General features: G+C 35.4%; 1 protein-coding gene across 1 annotated transcript; it reads left to right on the top strand.

The window, feature by feature from the left end:
• The first annotated feature begins 9,000 nt into the window (after positions 1-9,000).
• Positions 9,001-24,634, top strand: UBC27 (ubiquitin-conjugating enzyme 27). The gene is made up of 5 exons (XM_086559528.1): positions 9,001-9,378; positions 9,575-9,623; positions 23,788-23,947; positions 24,052-24,141; positions 24,228-24,634. Exons 1-5 carry the CDS (start codon positions 9,195-9,197, stop codon positions 24,333-24,335), a joined length of 591 nt encoding a protein of 196 aa, XP_086415654.1. The 5' UTR covers positions 9,001-9,194; the 3' UTR covers positions 24,336-24,634.
• The last annotated feature ends 76 nt before the right edge of the window (positions 24,635-24,710 follow it).

Consider the following 24,710-nt stretch of genomic DNA (forward strand, 5'->3'; position numbering starts at 1 on the left):
AGACGGGTTGTTTTGAAGTTGGAAAATGGGTATTATCAAAATAAAGAAAAAAAAATAGAAATTGGCAATATTTGATTTGATTAAAGGGGCTCTGATTTTCCAGCCACTGCTTTGAAATGAGTTGGAAAAAGTTTCGGGAAGTTTGATTGTAATAATTGGAATGGGAAGAGGATTTTCATATTGTCAGAGGTCTTGAGAGGCTTGGAATTGGCTGCATCTCTTTTGCTTATAGATTGTTTTGTGTACTCAATGCATTTGACATTAGAAGTACGTCTAACCGTCATGAATGTCATTAAAAGCTGATTCTTTGATATAGTAAAAGCCATTATTTTTTTCATTTGTTTTACCACATAGGCCCCATTTTAGGATCTAAGCCTAGGATATATACTCATAATGATGTATATCCTTCTCATTATGAGTTCCTTTGAGTTTTCTCGTTGAGCTATGTTATTGAACTGAAGTTGTACATGAGTTTGTGAAAGTGAGGTCTCTGAATCCCTTAGTTATTTCAATTTTTGTTATTGTAATTGGACTTTACCATTTTGGTTAAGGTGTTTTTGTCATTCTTCAAGAACTAATATGTTATAGGATATGTCGAGGTTCTTGATTATATCAAATTTTAGTTGGCATATAGGTGTTTTTGCTAGGTATTCCATGTATAACCCCTTGAACTTCTTTTGTATGAAATAAATACTAATTTATAATCATAATGAAACTTGAACTTTAATTTATCTTATCTCTACTATTTGTATACAACCATTGAGGCGGGTTGTTTTGAAGTTGGAAAATGGGTATTATCAAAATAAAAAAAAAAAAGAGAAATTGGCAATATTTGATTTGATTAAAGGGGCTCGATTTTCCATGCCACTTTTGAAATGAGTTGGAAAAAGTTTAGGGAAGTTTGATTGTAATAATTGGAATGGGAAGAGGATTTTCATATTGTCGAGGGTCTTGAGAGGCTTGGAATTGGCTGCATCTCTTTTGCTTATAGATTGTTTTATGTACTCAATGCATTTGACATTAGAAGTACGTCTAACCGTCATGAATGTCATTAAAAGCTTCTTTGATATAGTAAAAGCCATTATTTTTTTTTCATTTGTTTTACCACATAGGCCCCATTTTAGGATCTAGCCTAGGATATATACTCATAATGATGTATATCCTTCTCATTATGAGTTCCCTTTGAGTTTTCGTTGAGCTATGTTATTGAACCTGAAGTTGTACATGAGTTGAGAAATTGAGGTCTCTGAATCCCTTAGTTATTTCAATTTTTGTTCTTGTAATTGGACTTTACCATTTTGGTTAAAAGTGTTTTTGTCATTCTTCAAGAACTAATATGTTATAGGATATGTCGAGGTTCTTGATTATATCAAATTTTAGTTGGCATATAGGTGTTTTTGCTAGGTATTCCATGTATATACCCCCTTGAAATCATTTTTATGAGAATTCTTGCTCTTTGACTTTCGAATGCGAGATACTTGACCCGACTTTGATTACTTTACCAGTAGGCCATTGGACATTATGTTAAAGGATACAATTATATGCTTTATGTATTTCACTTTCCTATGGATATACTTAAGTTCATGACCACCCTTTTTGATGAATTTTTTACTGTGTTATTGCAGTGGCTCTATTTCTCATCCTTTTTCTCTATGCCGAGTTAGTTTGTCAGTATATATGGCTCTATTTCTCATCCTTCTTCTCTATACGGGTTAATTTGTCGATATACAGCAGTACCAATTGTCATTGGTGGATTATAGCACCATTTGAATCGGTTATGTAAGTCTCTTATTTTTGAGTTGATTCAGTTACTTTTACAATTTCAATGTTGAACTAGCATGTATTGTTTAGATTGGTATTGACTTTTGTTTTGGTGGTTGTTTTAGACTTTTATTGACTTGAAAATAGCACTAATAATCAATAAAAATGTTCGGATAATGAAGTTGAGGAGGGTCTTAAGCTTAAAAGACCATGGAATCAAATAAATATATGATACTCCACTTATAAGCTTCATTAGTTCACCATGGCTTATCAACTTCTATTGTCCCTTTCAACCAATTAGAAATACTGTTATGAGATTATGCCATCCACACACTTCGTCACGTTAATTGGTTGTTTCTTAAAGTTGTAAATAGATAAGCTAAATGAGGTTAGGTTCTACCTTTTGTGTTTCACGGTGTTCTATGTTGTTATTGACATGCATATTTATTTTGACTATGTAAGGGATAAGAGGTATTTATTTAAACGGAGTTTGCCCTATATAATCTCCATATGAATCTATTCAAATAATTTTAGGTAACTAGCTAATTTTGTACTCATCATAGCTTTGAAGATAGAATGTTTCATTGTTGAGCTTCGACATCATATAGATTGTGTGGATCTCATTTTGAAAGTCGAAACTCTCATGCCATGCCTTATTTGTTTTGTAATAATATTCTTCTTCTTATTATATTTTTCCTTTTTTGTGTCGACGTGGGAATGATATATCCTACTTAAATTTTGCGTTTGTGTCTAGGAGACTTTTCTTTTCTCTTTATTAAGACCACATGAATTTAATTCTTAATTTTCACCTAAAGCCCAATATATGATTGATCTCAATAATGAATGGTCAAGTCTAGATAGAAGAGGAGCAATTTCAATAATGATGGAGTGGAACATGGTAGTAAAAGCTCAAAGTTAAATTGTTTGTGCCACAAACCGGGTGCTAGAGCTCGAGTATTGAGAGGTTATTTTGCCAAGAGAGGATTTTCACTAAATTGAACACTATAAGATCTTTATCCAAGGCAAGATTACTCAACCAAACATACATATATGAACCTATACTATTCTTGCAATGCAAGTTGTAACAGATTTCATGGCAAAATACTCAGATAAAAGGTGCACACTCACTTAAATTCATTAATCATGCCATCTATGAGTTTTACTTTTGTGCAGCTTAAAAGTCGATTTGTAGACTTCGGTTTTGATTTGATTACGTCTCACGTTGATATGTAGTACACGTTTAATATATACTTTCTTTAGTTTTCATATAGATTTTATTTGGTTTTTATCAATGTGATGCTTTTTATAATACAAGATCTGTAAATGAGTCTCTGCTTTGATTTGCTTTTATATTATGTTTCACAGAAACATATTTTTTAACCACATCCCAAAACTGAAAAAAAGCGGAGTTTCACACTTAAAGAATGGGAATAAGTTGGGAGTAATGCATATGCAATCCATATTGCCCTTGGTTCTTTGTTTTAAATATTTCCCCGACAAAAATCTATATCACAGCTCATCTTTTCATTGTAAGTGCATTAAAACCTGTACATCCATCTTCGTTTGAATTTGTTTGATGAGTGGAAAATTGTATTTATTACTTCAAGATCATTGAACTTTAAATGGATCTAGATCCAGTTGGAATAATCAACGGGATAGATATGAATGGTTATGCAAGATGTTAGAGCACATCTATATTGTAGGTTATAAAATCATATAGTTATGTTTTGTTGTTATTGGTGTCTTTCACATAATTGTTATGTGGCTGACGTATATATGAATAGGTCTCTTAGATATATAATCTAAGACATACTAAGGAGTAAACATGTCAAATTTAGGGTGTACATTGAATGACACAGTGGAGATTTAACAAACTTATTAATTATTATCATGCACAATTCATTGGTCTGCTATTTATGTTGATAGTGCGTGTTGTGCAAGATATTGTTTGTGCTTAACAAAGCTACACAATAATAGTTTCGTGGTTATTTGTAAATTTCTAACATAGCTATATGCGTAGAATGCATAGTCTTTTACTTTTATATTTTTTTTCCTTAAGTCAACACATTTGGAAACATGCAAAAAGAGATCCCTTGTGGTCGTAACATAATGATGTCCAGGCTATGAAAATAAAGTTTCCAAATAAATTTAACAAGCCCGGCCATATTATATTGGGTATTTAGATTTTTGAATTTTAAGTAGACACTTGGATATTAAAACTTAATATTTGCTTGCAGTTGTGCATCGTACTGTACCAAAGCATTTTTGTCCTCGCTTTTATATGTATTTGACTTTGCTTAGTCTTAGTCTTAGTCTTAGTCATTCTATGCGTGCTAGGCATTAGTGGTTTCTTATGTCAATTATTTTTTTATTTTTTTATTAGATATATTTCTTAAAACTCTTTAGAGATAACCTAAGGAAATACAACAATGCACCTTGCAATGGGAAAGTTGAACTGAGTAACCCCATGTGAAAGTTATGAAGGTTGTGGTGGCAAAAGCCAAGAAGGCGAACCATAACACACCAGGGATTCAAAATTGAAGAATAGTTGGAGTGACCAATCATCCTGTTGGTATGGTAATTATGCTCACAGATTGTATTTCTTTAGTGATTATCTATATAGTTTTTCTACGTTATATTTTTTATTTCAAGTTGCTAATGCTATAGCCTAGAAGATTCTGGGTTTTTATTTCATTTCTATTATTGTAAATGTATATAATTAGTTGATTCTCAAAAATTGGGTCCATATTCCATAGAATCATGTTTGTGCAACTCATCATGATGCAATGAAATGGGTTTAGAGTTTTCATGTGAAATGGGTTTGACAGTTTTGTAAATTCGATATTGAATACTTTATGGTCATGATGATTGTTCAATAGACACGTCTTAATCTATTAGATGAGTTTGAACGTCTCCATACAGTTGCATTTTGAGGTAAAAAATATTGTAGTTTCATGGCATTAATTATTTATATTTGGGTGTTTCATTGCATTATGAGTGGGTTTACACGCGCAAAAGCGTAGTAGCACTTATACAAGTATGCATTGGTAAGTATACATCATGCATTTTCACCCTTCAAAACTAGCTCATGTTCAACATTATAGGTGCACAAGAATGCATTTGTAACTTTATTGTAGTCGGATATTGATTTTCATGTATGACTTTTAGGTCATTGGTTCATTGATTCAGTTTTCTGAGCATAAATAAAAAATGTACATGAGTCATGAAATAGAAATGTCTAGAGTGTTTCATTCTTTCAAGGTCTTCCACAATGTGATAAGTATGGCAATAAACTATATGCTTACTGTAATGACCCATCTTGAGACTTTGTATGACCTTGGTGCTCATCTTGAAATAGACTTCCACGATGCATTGTAATAGTTGAGGTGTAGCTTGAAGCTGACTCTATTATTATTAATTACTTGATACGGGAGCAAAGGAACTGCTATTGCAGATACGATTGACAACTAGCTGTGAATCTATTCTTAATAGTATTGTGCTACACTTCAATCTGTTTAGTGTTGGTAATAGTGGCTGGTACTTATATTGTATTGTAAATTATCAGTCCGAAGTAGATCAAATGGCAAAAAAACCGAATGCACCACAATTTGAAGAGGATGATAAGGACCCACTTTTAGATATATCTTCAATGACTAATAATAAGGAGCTTTGGCTTATTCAATGGCCAGTTAATCAAGTAATTATGTCTTCCCATTTATTAATTATCTTTTTTTTTTTTTTTTTTTTTTTTTTTTTTTTACTAATGTGAATAAGGAGCTTTGGTACGGTTTTTTCAGAATACTGATCTTGATGGGCAAGAGATAACACTTAAGTTGCAAAGGAATGGAAATTTTGCTAGCTTTGAGACTTTATCGGGTAAGAAGATTATATCGTTTGTTGTTGTTGTTGTTTTGTTTTTTTTTTTTTTTTTTTTTTTTTGCTTGAATTTGTGGGTTTTAACTTGAGAATAATGGCAGGGAAGTCTTCACGAGTTGGTTGACTTTGCTTCTCAAGTACATGATGCTACTTGTGTTTCAATCTTTAAGCGTCGGACACAAAAGTTGGTAAGTTGGGCATGTTATATCTCTACATATGGATATGAATGTGTTTATTTGTATGTATACTCCATTGACGAGGGGTTGAATTCCTTTAGACTCCTTTGAGTCCTCTGTTTTTTAGCTTGCAATAGTCTTTTAGGATATTATTCTAAGGAATTTTGCATAAAAGGAGATTGAAAGACTCAACATACACTTCCACGATGCATTGTAATAGTTGAGGTGTAGCTTGAAGCTAACTCTATTATTATCAATTACTTGATGTAGGAGCAAAGGAACCTAGCATTGCGGCATCTGATTGGCAACTAGCTGATTTTATGCCCATGAAGATGCAAAGTTAGTGATAGTTGTTGTCTTTGTCAACCCACGCATGTGAGAGGATACTATAAATTGCTTATAAATGCGACCAATAACAAGACTTTTGAAGGCAGTTGGAGTTGTGAATCTATTCTTAATAGTATTCTGATACACTTCAATCTGTTTAGTGTTGGTAATAGTAGGCTGGTACTTATACTGTATTGTAAATTATCAACAAGGCTTCTATCGTATTAGAGACCTCTTAAGTGATAACTATATGGAACTTATTTTTGTGAATTCTATATACTTGCCAATAGTATCTTGACAGATCTTAGTGCGTTTTCCAGATGCGGAGTGCACTATTTTTTTTTCCTGATAATCATGGAATGCTCTAAATGCTACATGTATATATATGATCTCAAAAACAAAATTGGAATTGTTTACATGGCATGCAATTATTGATATGTTTGTGTCAAAGGCGCGAAGAAGTCACAAACAAATTTTGATGCATTTTAAGGGAAAGAAGAACAAGAAGGAAATGGTTGCACAAAACATAGCAGTTTAAGAATTTTTGCTTGCATTAAGAAAATTAAGAATACGATAGAATTTGGAAAGCAAAAAGAAAGCATGAGAAGAAGAGAAGAGTATAAACAATTTAAGTGAACTTAGCGACAATAATCATTAAAAAGGGCAAGAATAAAACTTGAGATGAAAGGACATTCAATTACATAATGAGCACAAGAGAAACTTACGGACATAGGTGACATTGATGGGCAATAATATAAAGGTAATGAATTAGATATCAAATTCTCTAGAGATAAAGGCTTCTGTTAATGTGAAAGCGTTTGTTATTATTTGTTTTAAGCGTAAGACAGCATTTATATATATCGTAAGCAATAAGTGAGAATGCACCTAAAACAATCGAGTAAACGTCTAATCGGCCTCTAGAAGTTCAAATTACAAGGCCATTAGTATAAGGCACACCAGTCTGAGGTAACCATGTGTCCCCAACTATAAGTTATGAGACAGTGAACTTGACCGCATTAGTGGCATCTATGATATGGTAACCAGGCCATGTAACTCTATTTGAAGTATTTGATCCTAGGTCGGAATTGTTGTATTCGGGCGAATATTAAAGTAGCCGAGGCTTAAATCAACTCAGAAAATCCCCTGTAAAATCCTAGCTTCAAGTTTCAGAATCGTAAAATTAAATATTATAGTAGCATATATAGTATATATTGTAGTCCATTATATTATATCAAAGGCAAATCAGAATGATATTGATTTTGTTAAAAGAGGTTAAATGTGGATACTTGAAGTCGTGAACTATAAGTCTGTATAATTTTATCTTGATCTAATTTTTTTTTTCCTTCTTTATGCTAAGTGGGCCAACCAAGATATCAAGTAGTCCTTTATCACATGCGTATTTCATTGAAACTTTTTTTTTTATATATATATATGGCGTTATGTTGAAGTCATGCTTCCTCTTGGTTGAATAATATGTAATTCAGGAGTTCCAAATCTTTAATTATGGGAATAGAATAGGAATTGGATGAGAAAGGACCCCATAAATAAAAAGCTTAAGACGTGCACTTATTTTGAATTGTGAATCGACAATTTTTTTGATAGGAGCTGAGGCTTCTTTTGTATCGTGAAATTTGTTACATAATGCAACATCAGTTGTACTGCTTAGGGATATGGTAGAAATACTTGGAATCTAGAAGGGGTGAAGATTTGTCTTAGCAATGAATATATATTCAGACTCTTAAAGAGCTATCCAAGCCATAAATAGAAGAAAAAAGATCGTTCTTAGAGCTGCTACAATTTGACACAATAACACATCACTTGGAACACGCATAAAGAATTGACACAACAATTTTCAGACATCTACAAAGAACTAATGTTATTCATTTAATTACAAATAGTTGCAAGTCTTTTAACAAAAAATATATATTCATTTAACGGCACCCGTCCAAGTATGAGAACACATCATTAATGAATAGTAAAAAAATAAACAACCACTCAAGAACATCAGCAGATAAACCAGCCATAAATTAAACCACTCAGAATACGTCAATACTTTGACAGATTTAACTCTTCGCGTAGCCATTCCCAGCGCAAATGCTTTAGAAATTCAAATGCTTTAGAAATTAATCAAGAGATGAAAAACCTATAAATTTACCCACCAACAACCTATAAATTTCAGCATTGAATTTCTTTTCCGTGACAGATGAAAAACCTTACTTTACACATTACATGTACATCAGTACGTTTATCATGAACTTGGCAATGAACAAACGATAGAAAATTAGGAAACTATAAAAAACAAGAGCAAGTTCAAGGGATATTGAGAAAAATAAAAGTACCTTTAAGAGTGACTGAATTTACTTATTCGCCAAAGTCAACTGAAGATAGATACTCGATAAATAGGTTAACCCATTTACTTTCTTAAAAAAGTGAGAGTGAGAATACACGTGTGGAAATTAGAGATACAAGTGGTGAAAGTGAGACCACATGTTAAGTATACTAATTAATGGGCTAAGAATTAAGCCAACATTTATCATAAAACCCATTAAAAAAATGATAATTAAAAGACAGCCCAAAATTTGGATATGTAATACGCTATAAGGCCCATTGATAAAAAAAAAAAAAAAAAATCCTTTTAGTCTAACAAATTATTAGGCGATGGGAACTTTGATCAATTAATTTACTTTCTGAATTTCAATATGGTTTGGAAGTAAGATTTTTGATACATAATAAAAAAAAAATTAAAAAAAATAATATAAAAACGGTCCCCGTTCGTTGAACGGGTCCAAAAATCTAGTTGCATCAAATAATGTGCGATTAGAAAGGCAGCCGTTAAATGGACCTATAGAAAGTCTACACTACCATAAAAAGGAAAATATGCCACGTCACCTTATATACCAAACGTAAAACTTTGCGTGATTCTTTTTATAGGCTTTTTCTCTCTTTTCTCAAAGCTAAAAAAAAAAAAGTGGAGACAGCAAAACTGTACTAGTAGTAGTTAACATTAAACAACAGAAACAAACAGTCCTCTGAGTTTATCTCTGTAAGATAAGAATGGTGGATTACGCTCGAGTGCAGAAAGAATTGGTTGATTGTAATAGAGATAAAGGCCTGTCTGGTGTTAGTATAGAGCTTCACGGTAGTAATGATAATCTTAGTCATCTTTCTGGTAAAATTACTGGTCCTATTTCTTCTCCTTATGAAGGTGGTACCTTTCTTATCGACATCCGTTTACCCGGTAATTTTTTCTTTGTTTTTTTTTTTACTGAAAAGGATAAAAATTTACTGTCAATAATAGATGCAATTTACTAGGCAGTACATATCCCATGAAGCACGATGGAAAATGGGGCAAACATTATAGATCGAAGACTATGCATTTAGCACAAGGGAAAGAGTGCATTCTCATTTTCATTGATGGTTTTCTTGTTTCACAGATGGATATCCATTCGAGCCTCCAAAAATGCAATTTTTAACGAAAGTTTGGTGAGAAGCCTTTTCTTTGTTTTCCATTACCTTTTAAGTTTTAGGTTTCATCATTATATGCTACAACTGCTTCCATTACATGCTTATGCTGAAAATGAAAGAAATTGACTAGGAATTTCTTCTTTTATATTATTACCATCGTACTACTTTTCGGATCATTTGTAAAATGGCTGTTTTTGTTAGTTAAATGACAAAGGTAGGGTGAAATAATTTTGCAAATGAAGATAGAAAGAAAACAACATTACATTCCACAGAAGCAACCATTGCGTGTGTCATACCTAAAGACCAAAAATCTTAAAACTAGATTGAATCTTATGTAGCTAGAAGTGAACAAGCAATTTTGTAAAGTCTTTAAACACCATTATTCACTGAAAAATAAGCCCCTTAGTGAACTCTTCAAGTGACTGCTTAAATTTGACTTTGAATATCCCTTCCCTTGGTAGTGCGGGACTTCATGGAAATGGTGCGGGACTTCTATGAGACAAGTTTCTTAGCTCACAGTCTTAACAATACGTTCATCAAGTTGATTCTTAAGAAGCATGGAGTGAAAGACATATCTGATTTACGTCCCATTAGCCTCATTGGTAGTGTGTATAAAATCATTTCTAAGGTCTTATCCATCAGGTCGAAGAAAGTGTTGTCGAAGGTCATAGCTCAGGAACAAGGGGCTTTTGTCTTTGGACGTCAGATTCTGGACGGCGTTTTGATTGCTAACGAGGCCATATACGATCGAAAGAAGATGGATAAGCCGGGAATGGTATGTAAGATTGATCTAGCTAAGGCTTATGACCATGTGCATTGGAACTTTCTTGATTACATCATGAGGAGGATGGGGTTTGGGGCAAGATGGAGGGGTTGGATTCGGAGATGTTTTTCTTCCGCATCTTTTTCCATTCTCATAAACAGAACGCCAGCGGGGTTTTTTAAGAGCTCCAGAGGTATAAGATAAGGGGATCTTTTATCCCCTCTTCTTTTTATCATGGTGGTTGAGGTGTTTGGCAGGATGGTAGACAGAGCAAATTGTCTAGTGGTGTTGGAAGGATTCAGGGTGGGTAGAAATCAGGTTTTGATATCGCACCTCCAGTTCGTGGATAATACCGTGGTGTTTACGGGGCATAGCTTAGAGCAGTTGAGGTTTATTCCGGGCATTTTGTGCTGTTTTGAGGTGGTGTCGGGCCTCAAAGTTAATATGGGGAAAAACACCATTTTTGGAGCTACGGGAAAGGAGGACTTGGCCTTTATGGCTTCCTCTGTGGGATGCAACATAGTTTATCTCCCATCTAGATATTTGGGTTTACCTCTCGGGGATTCTTACAAATCTGTATCTATCTGGGACGGGGTTATAGAGCGGTTTAGCAGGAGATTGTCAGGATGGAAGGGTCGTTTTTTGTCCACGGGTGATCGGGTCATCCTTATCAAGAGCATCTTTTCGAGTCTTCCGGTGTACTATATGTCTTTTTTCTATATGCCATCCGCTCTTGTCAACAGATTGGAATTGATCATGAGATTTTCTGTGGGACGACAACGATGATAGACACAGATTTCACCTCATGCGATGGGACAGGATTTGCAAGCCAAAAGAAGATGGAGGACTTGGCATCAGAAGTCTATGGTAGTTTAATCAAGCGCTTCTTGGTAAGTGGCTTTGGAGGTTTGGGGAGGATAGAGAGAGTCTCTGGAAGAAAGTTATTGTATCTCGGTTTGGGGAAAGAAATGGGGGCTGGGAGAGCGGGCCTGTTCATACTGCTTATGGATGCGGAATATGGAAAGGGATTCAGAAGGTCAGAAAGTTTTTTCTCAAGAACATTGGCTACAACCTAGGTAGTGGGGATAGTATCAGCTTTTGGGAGGATGTTTGGTTGGAGGAGAGAACTCTGATGATGGTGTTACCTCGGTTATATGTTTTATCTGACTCAAAGGATAAACCAGTTCGCTGGTTCATGCGGGAAGATAATGGTTCGATTGCTTGGAATCTTGGGATATATGGGGCTCTCTGTGATAGGGACATTGCTAGTGTGGCTGCTCTTATAGGGAAGTTGGAACTCATTCCTAATGTGAGACCGGATAGAGATAAAAGACTATGGCTCATCGACAAGAAGGAAATTTTTTCTTGTAGATCATTTTATTCCATCCTTCATTCAACGCTTCAATGTCTAGGTATGAGAGTGCTGCATGATTTCCTGAGCCATATTATATGGTGTTCTAAAGTCCCTTTGAAAGTTGCTTTTTTTGTATGGTGTGCATCTCTAGACAAGATTCTGATTGTGGATAATCTTAGGAAAAGGCGTATTAAAGAGATGCTTATTAATTTCTGCCCTCTGTGTTTGAGGGATGGTGAGTCGGTCAGTCATATCCTTTTAGCTGTCTTTTTTCTTGGAGTATTTGGTGTTTCTTTGTCTCGAATCAGCGTTTAAATTAGGGTATGCCCTAAGTCGGTAAAGGCTTTACTAGCATCATGGCACTTGGATGTCTATTCTCGTAAAGGGAGACGCGTATGGAATATGCTACCTTTTGCTATCTTATGGGGGCTATGGCTAGAGAGGAATAACCGCATTTTTGAGGGGGTGTCTTTGCCTAGGGAGAAGGTGGTGTTGACCATCAAGGCGCTATTTTGCTTCTGGCTGCGCATTTATGATGAGTTCCGGATGGTACCTTTTGAGAGTTACGTCTGTAAATGGGAGTCCATTATGCTATGAGGACTCCCATAGATGTTTTTCGTTTTGTTTTTTTCTCTGGTTTCTTTCCTCTTTGTTTCTTTTCACCGTGCATGTTGTACGCATAAGGATATCTCATCCTTTTCTATTTTATTTTTAATATATGCACTTTTACCGAGCAAAAGAAAAAAAAATATATCCCTTCCCTTGCAGTGCTAATATTTTCATTAGGATCAGTCTTAGTCTGCTAAAAGCATAGGAATAGTCTTATCTTATTAGGCAAGACTCCACCTTTAATTAGTAATAAGCACTAAACTGAACTCAATAAGGATACACAGGGCGATATTGTAGTGCATCAATTCACTCTTTGTTAAGGCCCTACTAACTAGGTAGAATATAACCTCCTCCTTCTAGGCAACCAGGTCGGATTCCTTGCCCCTAGTCTGAGTGTCAGTAGTTTGATTACAGTAAGGTCATCAGTGTTAGGGTTTTACTTGCTTGCTTACGTTGTTCGTAGGCGTGAAAGGACAGAGTTTCATAGTCTCATTCCCAACCCAGTGATAAGATAAAAACAGCCCTGCTTACCAGTAGTCCCCAGCAATTTCAAAAGCGTAGAAATAGGTAGAGTAGATTAGATTACTCACTATTAACGCATACAAGCATAGGAAATGGTGCCCACGGGCCACGTCACTTAAGAAGAAAGGCATGAGGTGATTAAACACCACAAACAAGCTGAGTTTGAGATAGATAGAAATGAGTCCAATCTAAGCAGGTTTAGTGGATGGAGAAACTCGTAAGCAAGTATAAGCAAGCGAGGAATGAGACCCTGTTAGTATTGGTTGGTGTTACTTTTTCATACATAGGATTGTGGCAAGCAACAGAAACTCAAGTTAGTGTTAGGTGTTTGGAGGCTATATTCGGTAAAAGACAGGGTAGGAGGTAGTATCTGTGACATGGACATCACTCCGAGGAATAACGGGAGGGAAATACTGACCATAGAAGAATTGTTTCGATGGGTAGGAATTTGGATGAAGAAGAAAAGGTACTTGAATTTGGGAGAATCTAGGGTGCTAATGTAGATAAAAGTTGAAGTGAGATACTTAGGTTGATGGAAGAGAAAGAAAAGAGGAATTTATAGGAAATTAAAACAGATGTGTGGAGCAAATTCGTTCACTCCAACATTGTTACTGCTGTTTGAGTTTCTCTGCAAGAAGTTACATCAGTAGCACACATGACTTTGGAGAGTAAATTTCTAGAGATTTGTTCGGACTTCAACAGATGATTTGTCATCCTATAGTTTACCATGTTTTTACTGGTGCTGTATTGTTGCATAGTATATACAAGGAAATAAGTAAAAAACTTGTGAATATTAGATCTTAAAACAATTCACTTACCCTTGCAGAATAGGGAAAAGAAAAAAAAAAGGTCCTCCCTAAAGGGAATAATAAACAGAAGTCTAGTTAATTATAATAATGATCACATGGAAATCAAAGTTGACCTTGAAGCGGACTTCAGGTGAGGTGATTTGTTTTGCTCAATGTGCGCGTTAAAAGATTCGTCTACCCACTCTCTAATATGCACAAAATTTGCAGTGATTTATGTGCTTAAGTGTTCTTTTGAATGACTCTGTCTGTTTAGAGTTTCAATGCCTTCTGATGAATTGTTTTCTCTCTAGGAATTCAGAATAATCATAATTCATTCAAACAGCTCTTGTTAATATTGTTGTGTTTATAACAGTGTAGTCAAGGCATAAGGAAGCGCGCACCGAAGGCACAAGGCGCGGAGGGGCGTTTTTTTGTGCCTCGCCTCAGCCCAGGCACGGATACTAACATGAGGCGTGCGCTTTTTATGCTTTTGTGCGCTTTTAGTTGAGGCGCGAGGCGCACAAGGCGTGCGCCTTGTTAACTTTTACAGTTTTTTCATTTTTTTTTACAATTTTTGCTATTTGTGACACATTTACACTCAATCCAATTGTTGTATGGTACAATTTTTTTTTACAAATTTAGTAAGTTTTATTTTGGAGTACACTATAAATTTAATTTTGACTAGTTTTTGTTAAGTTGTATGAATTGAGAGAAAACATAGAAATGAATTAAATGAAATTTTACGGGATTCTAAAATTTGAATCATGTGTTCTATTTCATAAAGAACTCATTTGGCTCAATTCGATTGGTTCATTATTTTAGTTTATTGAAGTTGAGCTAGATTGTTTTGGGAGATACGAATTTTATTTTGCTCTTTACTTATTGCTTAAGATTTTTCTTTTAAATGACTATAATAGTTTCATGTTTACAATCACATAAAATTAATTTTAAAGTTTGGGTAAGCAATTCAGTGATAATTCATGTCACATTTAATATTTATTTTATTTTTTATTTGATATATCTATTTTTTTATTACTATGCGCCTCACTTCAATCAGCATACCACACGCCTTTGCCTAAGGCCTGAGAGGGTATTCATACTTTAGGTGCTTTTAACGCCTTGACTACTACACCGGGTTTATAATGACCAGACCTACTCTTTGTGTGGTTCAGTTTGGACACATTTGAATGTGGACATTGTTTTGCACAACTGCAGTGTGCGCCTTGTAATTAATTGTTTTATCTCTATGAATATCGTAAATGTTTATTGATAAAATCTTATAATCCATTCAAAAGCTCTTGTTAATCCTCGTGTTTTAATATAAAGTGACCAGACCTACTCTTTGTTTGTTTAGCTTGCACATAGTTGAATGTGGACGTTGTTCTGTATGAATGCAGTGCGTGCCTAAATGATTTATTTATTTTTCCATTTTCTCTCTTTCTGTTTTTAAGTTTTGGTGAATATCGGACTTTTAGTGGTAGAATCCTAAGTGGATATGACCAAAATGATTGAGAATTGTCACAATAACAGTTAGGCCCTCTTTAATTGTTCCCAAGTTCTCCAGAAAATAGAGGAGATATTTTCGATGAATTTATTTTGAGTGAACTGTCACAAGAAACAGTTTGGCCCCCATTGATGTGCACATATGAACTATTCAACATCTTTGGCATTTCAATATTTGATTCAAACTCATATGGGATTGCCCCGGGGGAAGTCGAAGGGAATGCTGAAACTCATAAAGGCATTGTGGGGGTTGTAATGGAAAAGGTGCAAACTGACTATACCATCGAGGGGGTAGTCGATGAAGGTGAGGAGTTTGTTAACGTTCTCAATTCTCAATTCAGGGAGCAATGGGGGTCACAAGTGGAGCGTAACCGGGATAAAATTAATTTTTTTTAACTGAGTAGTGGGAGATAATAGCAGTACGGAACAATGAAGGTGAGTAGCTTGCTAACGTTCTCAATTTCGGGGAGCAATGGGGGTCACAAGTGGAGCGTAACCAGGATAAAATTAATTTTTTTTTAATGAAGTAGTGGGAGATAATAGAAGTACGGAACCAATGGTAAGAGATGATGGTGAAGGTGAAGGAATATCCTATTCCGATGACTCGGAGGAGGAGCATATCAACTTTGAGGATTCGGAGGAGGAGAACATTAGTGACAATGGGGAGGGCACTATTTTTTAATGGAGCCAAAAGTCTTTTCATGGAACTTACCGGTGGGGTGGGGAGAAGAGAAGATGGGTGAGAAGGATGAGACAAAGATCGAAATCAAACATGTTATGGGTGCAAGAGTCAAAATGGGATGTGGTTAATGTAACAAAGGCAAGGCAACTATGGGGGTCAGGAGATGTAGGATTTCATTTTTTAAGCGCTAGTGGAAGGTCCGGAGGTATTTTTTCAATATGGGATGAGGAATTGTATGAGGTGGGGGATGTGAAGGAAGGTGTTTTTTCTTAATCTTTCCGATGCCGAATGAGAGGTAAAGATGAGTGGTTGTTGATGACAAACGTTTATGGCCCGGTTGACTATGAGCACTAGGAAAGTTTTTGGAAGGAACTAGGGGAGGTTAGAGGATGGTTTGGAGGTCCGTGGTGCATTGGTAGTGATTTTAATGCAATTCGATTCTTGTAGGAAAGGAGAGGACGAGGTGGATAGGGATATGATAAATTTTTCTTTGTTTGTGCACGACAACGGTTTAGTTGACATTCCAATGATGAGGAAACATTTTACTTGGTCTAGGGGGTCTCATAATCCCTCTATAAGCCGGATTGACAGATTTCTTATCTTTCCAGATTGGGTAGAGTTGTTTCCTAGATTGGTGGTGAGTGTTATTCCGAAACCTATTTCGGACCATTGTCCGATTTTACTTGATTGTGAAGTTATGGATAGTGGACCAAGGCTTTTTAAGTTTGAAATCATGTGGTTTGAGGAGGAAATTCTTATCCCCAAAATGAAAGAATGGTGGGAAAGCTTTGAGGTGGAAGGGAAAGCTGGATTTGTATTTTGGAAAAAGTTAAATGAGCTTAAAGTAAGATTATAGGTGTGGAATAAAGAGTGCTTTGGAAACATGGAACAAAAAATAAAGGAGGACTTGGAGGTATTAAAAGTGTTAGATTGGAAGGAAGAGGTAGTGGCATTATCGGAGGAGGAAATTGAAAAAAGAAGAGTAGTAAAAGAAAAATTAAATGTATCGCTTCTCATGGAGGAGATTAAGTGAAGACAAAGATCGAGGGAGATGGAAGTGAATGATGGAGAAAGAAATACGTCATACTTTCACAAGATTGCCAATGCTAAAAGGAGATGGAATATTCTTGGTATGTTAATGGGGACCTAGTAGAAGATCAGGAAATAATTGCTACACATGTAGTGGGGTATTATGAGAAGCTCTATGAAGAACCTTATAAATGGAGGCCTAGATTGGAGGGTGTCGATCTTGAACACTTATCTTCGGAGGAGAAAACAACGCTAGAGGATCACATTAGTGAGGGGGAAGTGTGTGAAGCTATCAAGAACTTAATTGGAGACAAGGCTCTAGGGCCCGGTGGTTTTCCTTTGATTTTCTTCAAGAAGTGTTGGGATTTCGTGAAAGATGATGTGATGAGAGTGATAAATGAATTTCAAGATGCAGGGTATTTGGATTGGCGCCTTAATCATACTTTTATTACACTTATCCCTAAGATTGAAAGAGCGGAGAGGATCAAAGACTTTTGGCCTATTAGTTTATTGGGTTCTATGTACAAGATTCTCACTAAGGTGCTTGCTACTAGGTTGAAAATAGTAATGGGATCTATCATATCTCATTTTCAAAACGCATATCTCATTTCCAAAATGCTTTTGTTGAAGGAAGGCAAATTCTTGATTGTTGCCTTTATTGCAAATGAAATTATAGATTCCAAGGTAAAGGAAGGGGGTGGAGGAATGGTGGTCAAAATTGATATGATGAAGACATATGACCATATTTCGTGGAATTTTCTTGATCATGTCATGGATAAGATGGGGTTTGGGATCAAATGGAGGAGATGGGTTCAGATATGCATCTCTAACTCCCATTTCTCTATTCTTGTAAATGGTTCTCCAAATGGCTTCTTCAAAAAGTCAAGGGGGATTCGACAAGGTGATCCGTTATCTTCATTTCTTTTTATCATGGTGGCGGAGTTTCTTAGCAAGATGGATTGGTGGAGAATGGTGTGTTAGATGGTTTTAAAGCTTCACCAAGAGAGAATGCTATCGCCGTGTCTCATTTACAATTTGTTGATGATACCATGTTTTTTATTGGTGCTACAATGGAGAAAACTCATGCATTAAAAAACCTTTTTCTTAGGTTCGAGATAGTGTCCGGACTAAAGATTAATTTGGGGAAGTCTAAAATCTATGGCATAGGAGAAGTGGATAACTTGGGGAATATTGCTAATGTCTTGGGATGTGAAGTGGAGACTTTCCTATCAACTTACTTGGGGCTTCCCTTAGGGGCAAAAAGTAAGTCGAAACCTATATGGGATAAAGTATGTGAGAAGGTGGAGGCGAAGTTGGCGGGGTGGAAAGCTAAATTCTTGTCCAAAGGGGGGAGTCACCTTACTCAATGCTGTTCTTAACCAAATTCCCAATTATTTTCTTTCAATTTTTCCTATTCTTAAAGGAGTGATTGACCAACTAGAGATGGCGTTTAGAAGATTTGTGTGGGGAAGTAGTGAGGAGAAGAGAAAAATTCATTGGGTTAGATGGGATAGGCTTTGCGTAAGGAAGAAAGGGGTCTTGGGTACAAGTATATATAGGCCATGGGGGAAGCATTACTAACAAAATGGTTGTGGAGATATGGAGAAGAAAATGAACATCTTTGGAGGAGGAATGGAAACCAAAGCAACCGAAGAGCATCATGAAAGTGTGGGATAATTTTTCTAAAGGGGTAATTCTTTTACCAGGTGAGTAGTTTCATATCTATTTGGCATGACACATGGCATAGAGAGACCACTATGTGAACAATATGCCGCTATCTATGGTATTGTGGTGAACAAAAATGCCAAGGTAGGAGATTATGCTAAAAAGACCGTGAATGGGATGGAATGGGAAATTACCTTGAGAAGGAGGTTAAATGATTGGGAGGCACCTACTTTTGTTAGCTTGTTGGGCACTATTTAACAAGAGGGGGATACGTTTGGGGAAAAAGATAGGCGCCTTTGGAGGTGGGATAAAAACAAAGTTTTCACGGTAAAATCGATGTATGGTCTCGCCAAGAATCATGTGAGAAGAGTGTTGAAACCTCAAGAGATTTTAGTGGATTTTCCATATAGGAGGATTTGGATGCCCCCTATTCCTTTAAAGGTGGCATTCTTCACTTGGATGGTGTTTCTAAGGAGGGTTCAAACTGTAGACAAACTAATCTCTAAAGGAATGACTATTGATAATAAATGCTCTTTTTGTATAGGGATTGAGGAGGATGTGGATCATATCTTCATCTGGTGTTCTTTTGCTATGAGGATGTGAGAGGTACTTTTTGTGTCATTCAACAAGACTTGGACATTGCCGATTAGAATTGAGGATGCATTTGGTGGGGATATTATAAAACGCGCTGCTCTATTGTCGAAGTGAAGGTGGATTGCGGAACACCTTCCTAGAGCAATTATTTGGGTTCTATAAAATGAAAGAAATCGGAGAATATTTGAGCAAAAAACCAAGGAAGCATTTAAAGTCGTGTTGGAGATCAAAGAAGTACTTTACAATTAGTTTAGGGAGTGTCCGATTTGAAGATTTTAAGACTTTGTGTGTGATTGGGATAACATTATATTTTGTACTTGAAGGGTATCTTATGTTTAGGGTGTGGGTAATATTGTAACTTAGCATTTTGCTAAATGGGGATTAACCTTTTGTAACTTTGTTTATGATTTGGAATATATGAATACTTTTTACTCCTCATATATAGGAGCAGGTTCTGTTTACCATATTTTTTATACTATATTTTATACCACACCTCTTTACAATATGAATTAATCGCTAATAATTTGTGGATAAGATCTATTAACCATAGATAACATCTCTACAAAAATTCATCTCATTTGGAAATCTCTAACCTAGTTAAAAGTTGTTGTAAACTTTAAATTGTTCTTAACGGTCCAGATTTTTCGAATTTGCAATCATCTTTTGACATAGTTAAACATTATCAAATGAGGTGACATTTTATAAAAGTGATCTTCATGGTTAGTTGAACATATTCACAAAAAAACTAGGTTATAATTCATGTTGTAGGTAAAGTTGTAGGACATGGTATAAATTATGGTATAAAAAGTGTGGTATATTTATCGGCCCGGTTAGGTTGACAGCGAAAATCGAGACAACCATCTTACAGATGAAATGCCACAGTTGGATCATCCCAAATCCATATCCGGATTAAACACGAAATTTTGAAATCAAACATAAAACTTGCGTTTGCGCTCCTATTTCTCTCTCCTAAATTTCCTCTAAAATCAAACCAAAATCAAATAACGAATTTGATATCTCTAATTTGGTCCAACAAAATCAAACAACACAAAATTCAATTTGCTCCAAAAAAAACCACCGAAACACCTTCAAATTCAAGCCAAAAGTTTTATTGTATACCTTCCCTCTCTGTCCATCAAAATCGTTAGTTCTAACAATTTTATTCAACTAGTTATCGAGCAAAATTCTTCTAAGAAGGTCAAATTTTATTTATATATTTATTTTTTTAATTTAGAAATGGAGAAAATGGTAGTTTAAGTTATAATCAATTATGTTTATGAATTCGAAGGTAGAATTATGAATTATGAATTTGTGAATTATGTTTATGAATTATGAATTTATGAATTAAGTTATAATTAAAGTATTGAATTATGACACTTTTATCTGTTTTTACAATTTCTCTTAATATATTGAATTACAATTTTTTTTTTACAGCTACCATTATTACCTGTTGTTACAACTTCTCTTAAGATATGATTTTTTTTTTTTTATTTTAAATTTTCGTTTTTTTTTCCATATCAATATTACCTGTTTTCTTAATAGTATGTATTATTTTTTTTTTCTTCAAGAAATGGGTGCTCAAGATGTGGAAGTGTATTGTTTCAGATAATTTCAAAAACACCAAAGAATCATGGACGGAGAAATTTTCCGAGAAAATCCGATGGAAATGAGATGTACTTATTTCTTCGAATATCAATGTTAAATTAAATTATTTTTTATTACTCCAACTCCAACTAAGAGTTTGGTTTCTATTTACGCATGGAGGATAATGACTGATTCAGAGATTAACTTTATCAACACATAACTACTAAGATAAGACAAACTAACAACAATTTAAATATAATGCGAATGCCGATAAAGTTGTTCTCTAAATCAGTCGTTATCCTCCTTGTGTAAATAGAAATCGGACTCTCAGTTGGAGCTGGAATAGTCGAACAATAATTTGATTCAACATTGATATTCGACGACGAGCAACTTCCATAATTTAATTGTCCGTGTTATTTATCCACTTGAAGTAAGTTCATCTCATTTCCATCAAAAGACGATCCGAATTTTTCTCGCAGACGTTCAAGATTCTTTGGAACAATATACTTCCTCATCTTGGGCACCCCATTTCTTGAAACAAAAACAATACATATTGTTAAGAACACATGTAATATTGATATAGAAAAAAAAAAACTGAAAATTAAAAAAAAAAAATGCATACCTTAATAAAAATATTGATAGCTGTAAAAAAAAAATTGAAACTTATAATTCAATACCTTAAGAGAAATTGTAAAAACAGGTAATTGTGTTATAATTCAATACTTTGATTATAACTTAATTGATAAATTCATAATTCATGAAAGAAAAGAATTGATAAATTGATAATTCTGTATTCAAATTCATAAACATAATTGATTGTAACTTAAACTACCGTCTTTTCCATTTCTAAATTTAAAAAAAAAAAAAAAAAATGACCTTCTTAGAAGAATTTCACTCGGTAATTTTTTGAATTTCTAGTTGAAGAAAATTGTTAAGAACTAACGTTTTTGATGGATAGAGAGAGAGAAGGCATATAATAAAATTTTCAGTTTGAATTTGGAGGATTTGGAGGTGTTTTGGTGGTTTGATTTTGTGTTGTTTGATTTTGTTGGAGCAAATTGGAGATACCAAATTCGTTGTTTGATTTTGGAGGAAATTTGGACGAGAGGAATAGGAGCGCAAACCCTTCGTAAGTTTTATGTTTGATTTCGAAAATGGCTTGATTTTGAAATTTCGTATTTGATCTTGATTTGGATTTGGGATGATCCAACGGTGGCATTTCGGCTGTAAGATAGCTGTCTCGATTTTGGTTGTCAACCTAGCTGGGCCGTATATTTGATTCAAACCAGTACTCCTGTCGAAAGTTGCATGAGTTGTTAATTATTTGGTTGGAAGTCTGGAAGAAAGTAGCTGACAAGGGGAAATATTTCTTATAATCCTCTTAAGAAAATTTTCCTACGGGTTAAGTTAGTTTTCTAATGAGGTTGGCAATTGTTGCGAGTAAATTTTCCACCCTACTTTTTTATCAAATAGAAAAGTTCATTGGGTGATGTGGGATATGCTGTGTCTAGCAAAAGAGGAATGGGCCTTGGGTGTAAAAAATCTTGTTCCAATGAACGAAGCAATGGTGGGAGTATGGTGTAGAGGAGCATCTTTGTCAAAAGGTGGTGGTGGGGAAGTATGTGTAGTGGAGAGCATGTGGAGACCCAAGGCACCAATAGGTTGATATGACCACCATTTTATACAGAGGGATTAGTATTGTATGGGATGAGTCTCAAAAGGCGTTGTGTGCAGTGTATAGTGTATTCCGGCCTAGGAGTGGTAATTCCATATTTTTGGAAGGACATTCCACTATGTATGAGATTGCATTTAGTGAAAATGCTGACATTGAGGATTACATGTCTAGATGTCTAGAGGTGAGAAGGGGGTGATGAGGTAACATTGAGGGTTACATGTTTAGAGGTGAGTAGGGGGTGGTTAAAAGATGGCGCTTCGTACAAGTCTTAGTGATTGGGAGGTGAATATCTAACCTAGTTATTGACTATTCTTTATCAAGAGAGGGAAAAGAGTGGTGATGAAGACGAGAGGGTATGGGTATGGGACAAGAACAATGGCTTCTCACTCAAGTTTTATTATGGAGTATTACTTGTTACCAAAAGAAACAAGCCATGAAAGTGTTGCAACCAAATGAGATCATTGCCAACTGTCCTTACAAGTAAGGGTGGAGTTTGAGCCAAGCTCGACTGAAAAGGATGTCTTATTCATTTTTCTGTGGCTTTCCTCTCTTAGACCACTTATCTTCGACTAATCCAAACCGTCGATAAGCTTGGGCGAAAACGAGTGTCCATTTTGTAATGAGCAAGAGGTGTGTTTTTTTTTTTTTGACAAGTTTAATTTTATTGATGGGGTCAAGTGCAAAGCACAGATACAATAGGTGAGTGGGCTCCTCACACTGTAAGAAGTGAGCTAAACATATGAACTCCTACTGAACCTTAAAATAAAATAAGTTAGCTTCCCAGTACTATACCAGACCAATATCTCTTTCTTTTACAAGCCTTGGTCTCCACCCAACAGCATCAAAGAAGTAACCTGGGGAAGCATTATCAACCACCCTTTATCATCCAAGGCTAAGTAGGTAGTGGAACACCTTCCTAAAGCTATTTTTGTAAGTTCTTTGGAACAAGATAAATCGAAGGGTGTTTGAGCACAAAAGGGAAGGATCATGCCACATTTTACTAGTGGTCAAAGAAACCTTATTTGATTGGTCTAGGGGGTGGGGTCAAGAGTTGAAGACCATCTATGTCTTTGGGATACTAATTGTATTTTAAAGTAAACGTTGCAAGTGGGTTCTGTAAGTAGATATACCTAAGTTGTTTGTATACTTGTGTTAGTAGCTTCTTGCTATGATTGCAACCTTGTTACAGAGATGTACTTCATTATTATTGGATAAATTTTTGATATAACAAAATTAATCAACCAAGAAGATAAATAGGTACATTAACTATTCTCTAATTAAATAGGGCTGTTATTTATGCGTTTCTGTTAGTGATTGGAATCTACTTGATGCATACTCGATGCATGATACATATGTATCCTTGGTTAAGTCCTTCCAGAAGGATGGCTGACATCTAAGTTGACATGTTTTAAAGGCACCCCAACATCAGCAGTCAAAATGGAGCAATCTGCCTTGACATTTTAAAGGATCAATGGAGCCCAGCTCTCACACTAAAAACAGCCCTGCTCTCTTTACAAGCATTGCTTTCTTCTCCAGAACCTGATGATCCTCAAGATGCAGTTGTAGCCCAACAGGTGTTGTTTTGGTCACGTTATCTATAAGGCTTTGCTTTATCGTTCTTTAGTTGCACCATCTTTCTTCTTAAAGTAGTATCTTTATTTTTATTTGGGTGTTGCAGTATCTTCGAGACTATCCAACTTTTGTTGGCACCGCTCGCTACTGGACTGAGACCTTTGCAAAGAGAGCATCCATGGGAACTGAAGAGAAGGTTCTAATGAAATTTTATAAGTATCAATACAACATGATATTTGTCTCATAAAGCAGAAAGTTGAATCTTGATTATTATGATTATAGGTACAGAAGTTGGTTGAGATGGGATTCCCTGAAGTATTGGTGAGGAAAACGCTGGATAGTGTGGGTGGTGATGAAAATGCGGCTCTAGAAAAGCTTTGCACTGGTTAAATTGATTAACACAGTGGTTTCCATCAGCTCCATTACTCCTGTCAGTTTCTCAATCTCCTGGACCGCCTGCGATTCAAGATTAACACAAGGGAGAAGTCCCATGATTAGTTTATATAGCATTTCATAGAATTCCGAAGAATATGTACTTTTTTCTTACTCACAATTATAAGTTGCGGTTGTTTCAGCCATGGCTTCTGTTGTCATTGCATCCATGTCGAATACTGATTTACCAAATACTTTCTGGCAAAAGCAAGAGATGATTATCAACTAATGGCCAAGAATTATCGTTTCTTGTTGAATTTCTGAGTATATGTACTGATGAAATGAGCTATGGGCCTGAGTGTCACTCCTAAATGGTACTAAATTTTCTAGCTG

Source organism: Coptis chinensis, chromosome 5, assembly GCF_015680905.1.
Source record: "Coptis chinensis isolate HL-2020 chromosome 5, ASM1568090v1, whole genome shotgun sequence".
NCBI lineage: Eukaryota > Viridiplantae > Streptophyta > Magnoliopsida > Ranunculales > Ranunculaceae > Coptis > Coptis chinensis.

Bases quoted from the DNA above. Each gene is read 5' to 3' on its own strand.
- UBC27 (XM_086559528.1), top strand. From the start codon at position 9,195: ATGGTGGATTACGCTCGAGTGCAGAAAGAATTGGTTGATTGTAATAGA. The intron at 9,379-9,574 runs GTAATTTTTTCT...CTTGTTTCACAG, and splicing joins TATCGACATCCGTTTACCCG to ATGGATATCCATTCGAGCCT. The intron at 24,142-24,227 runs GTTCTAATGAAA...TTATGATTATAG, and splicing joins CCATGGGAACTGAAGAGAAG to GTACAGAAGTTGGTTGAGAT.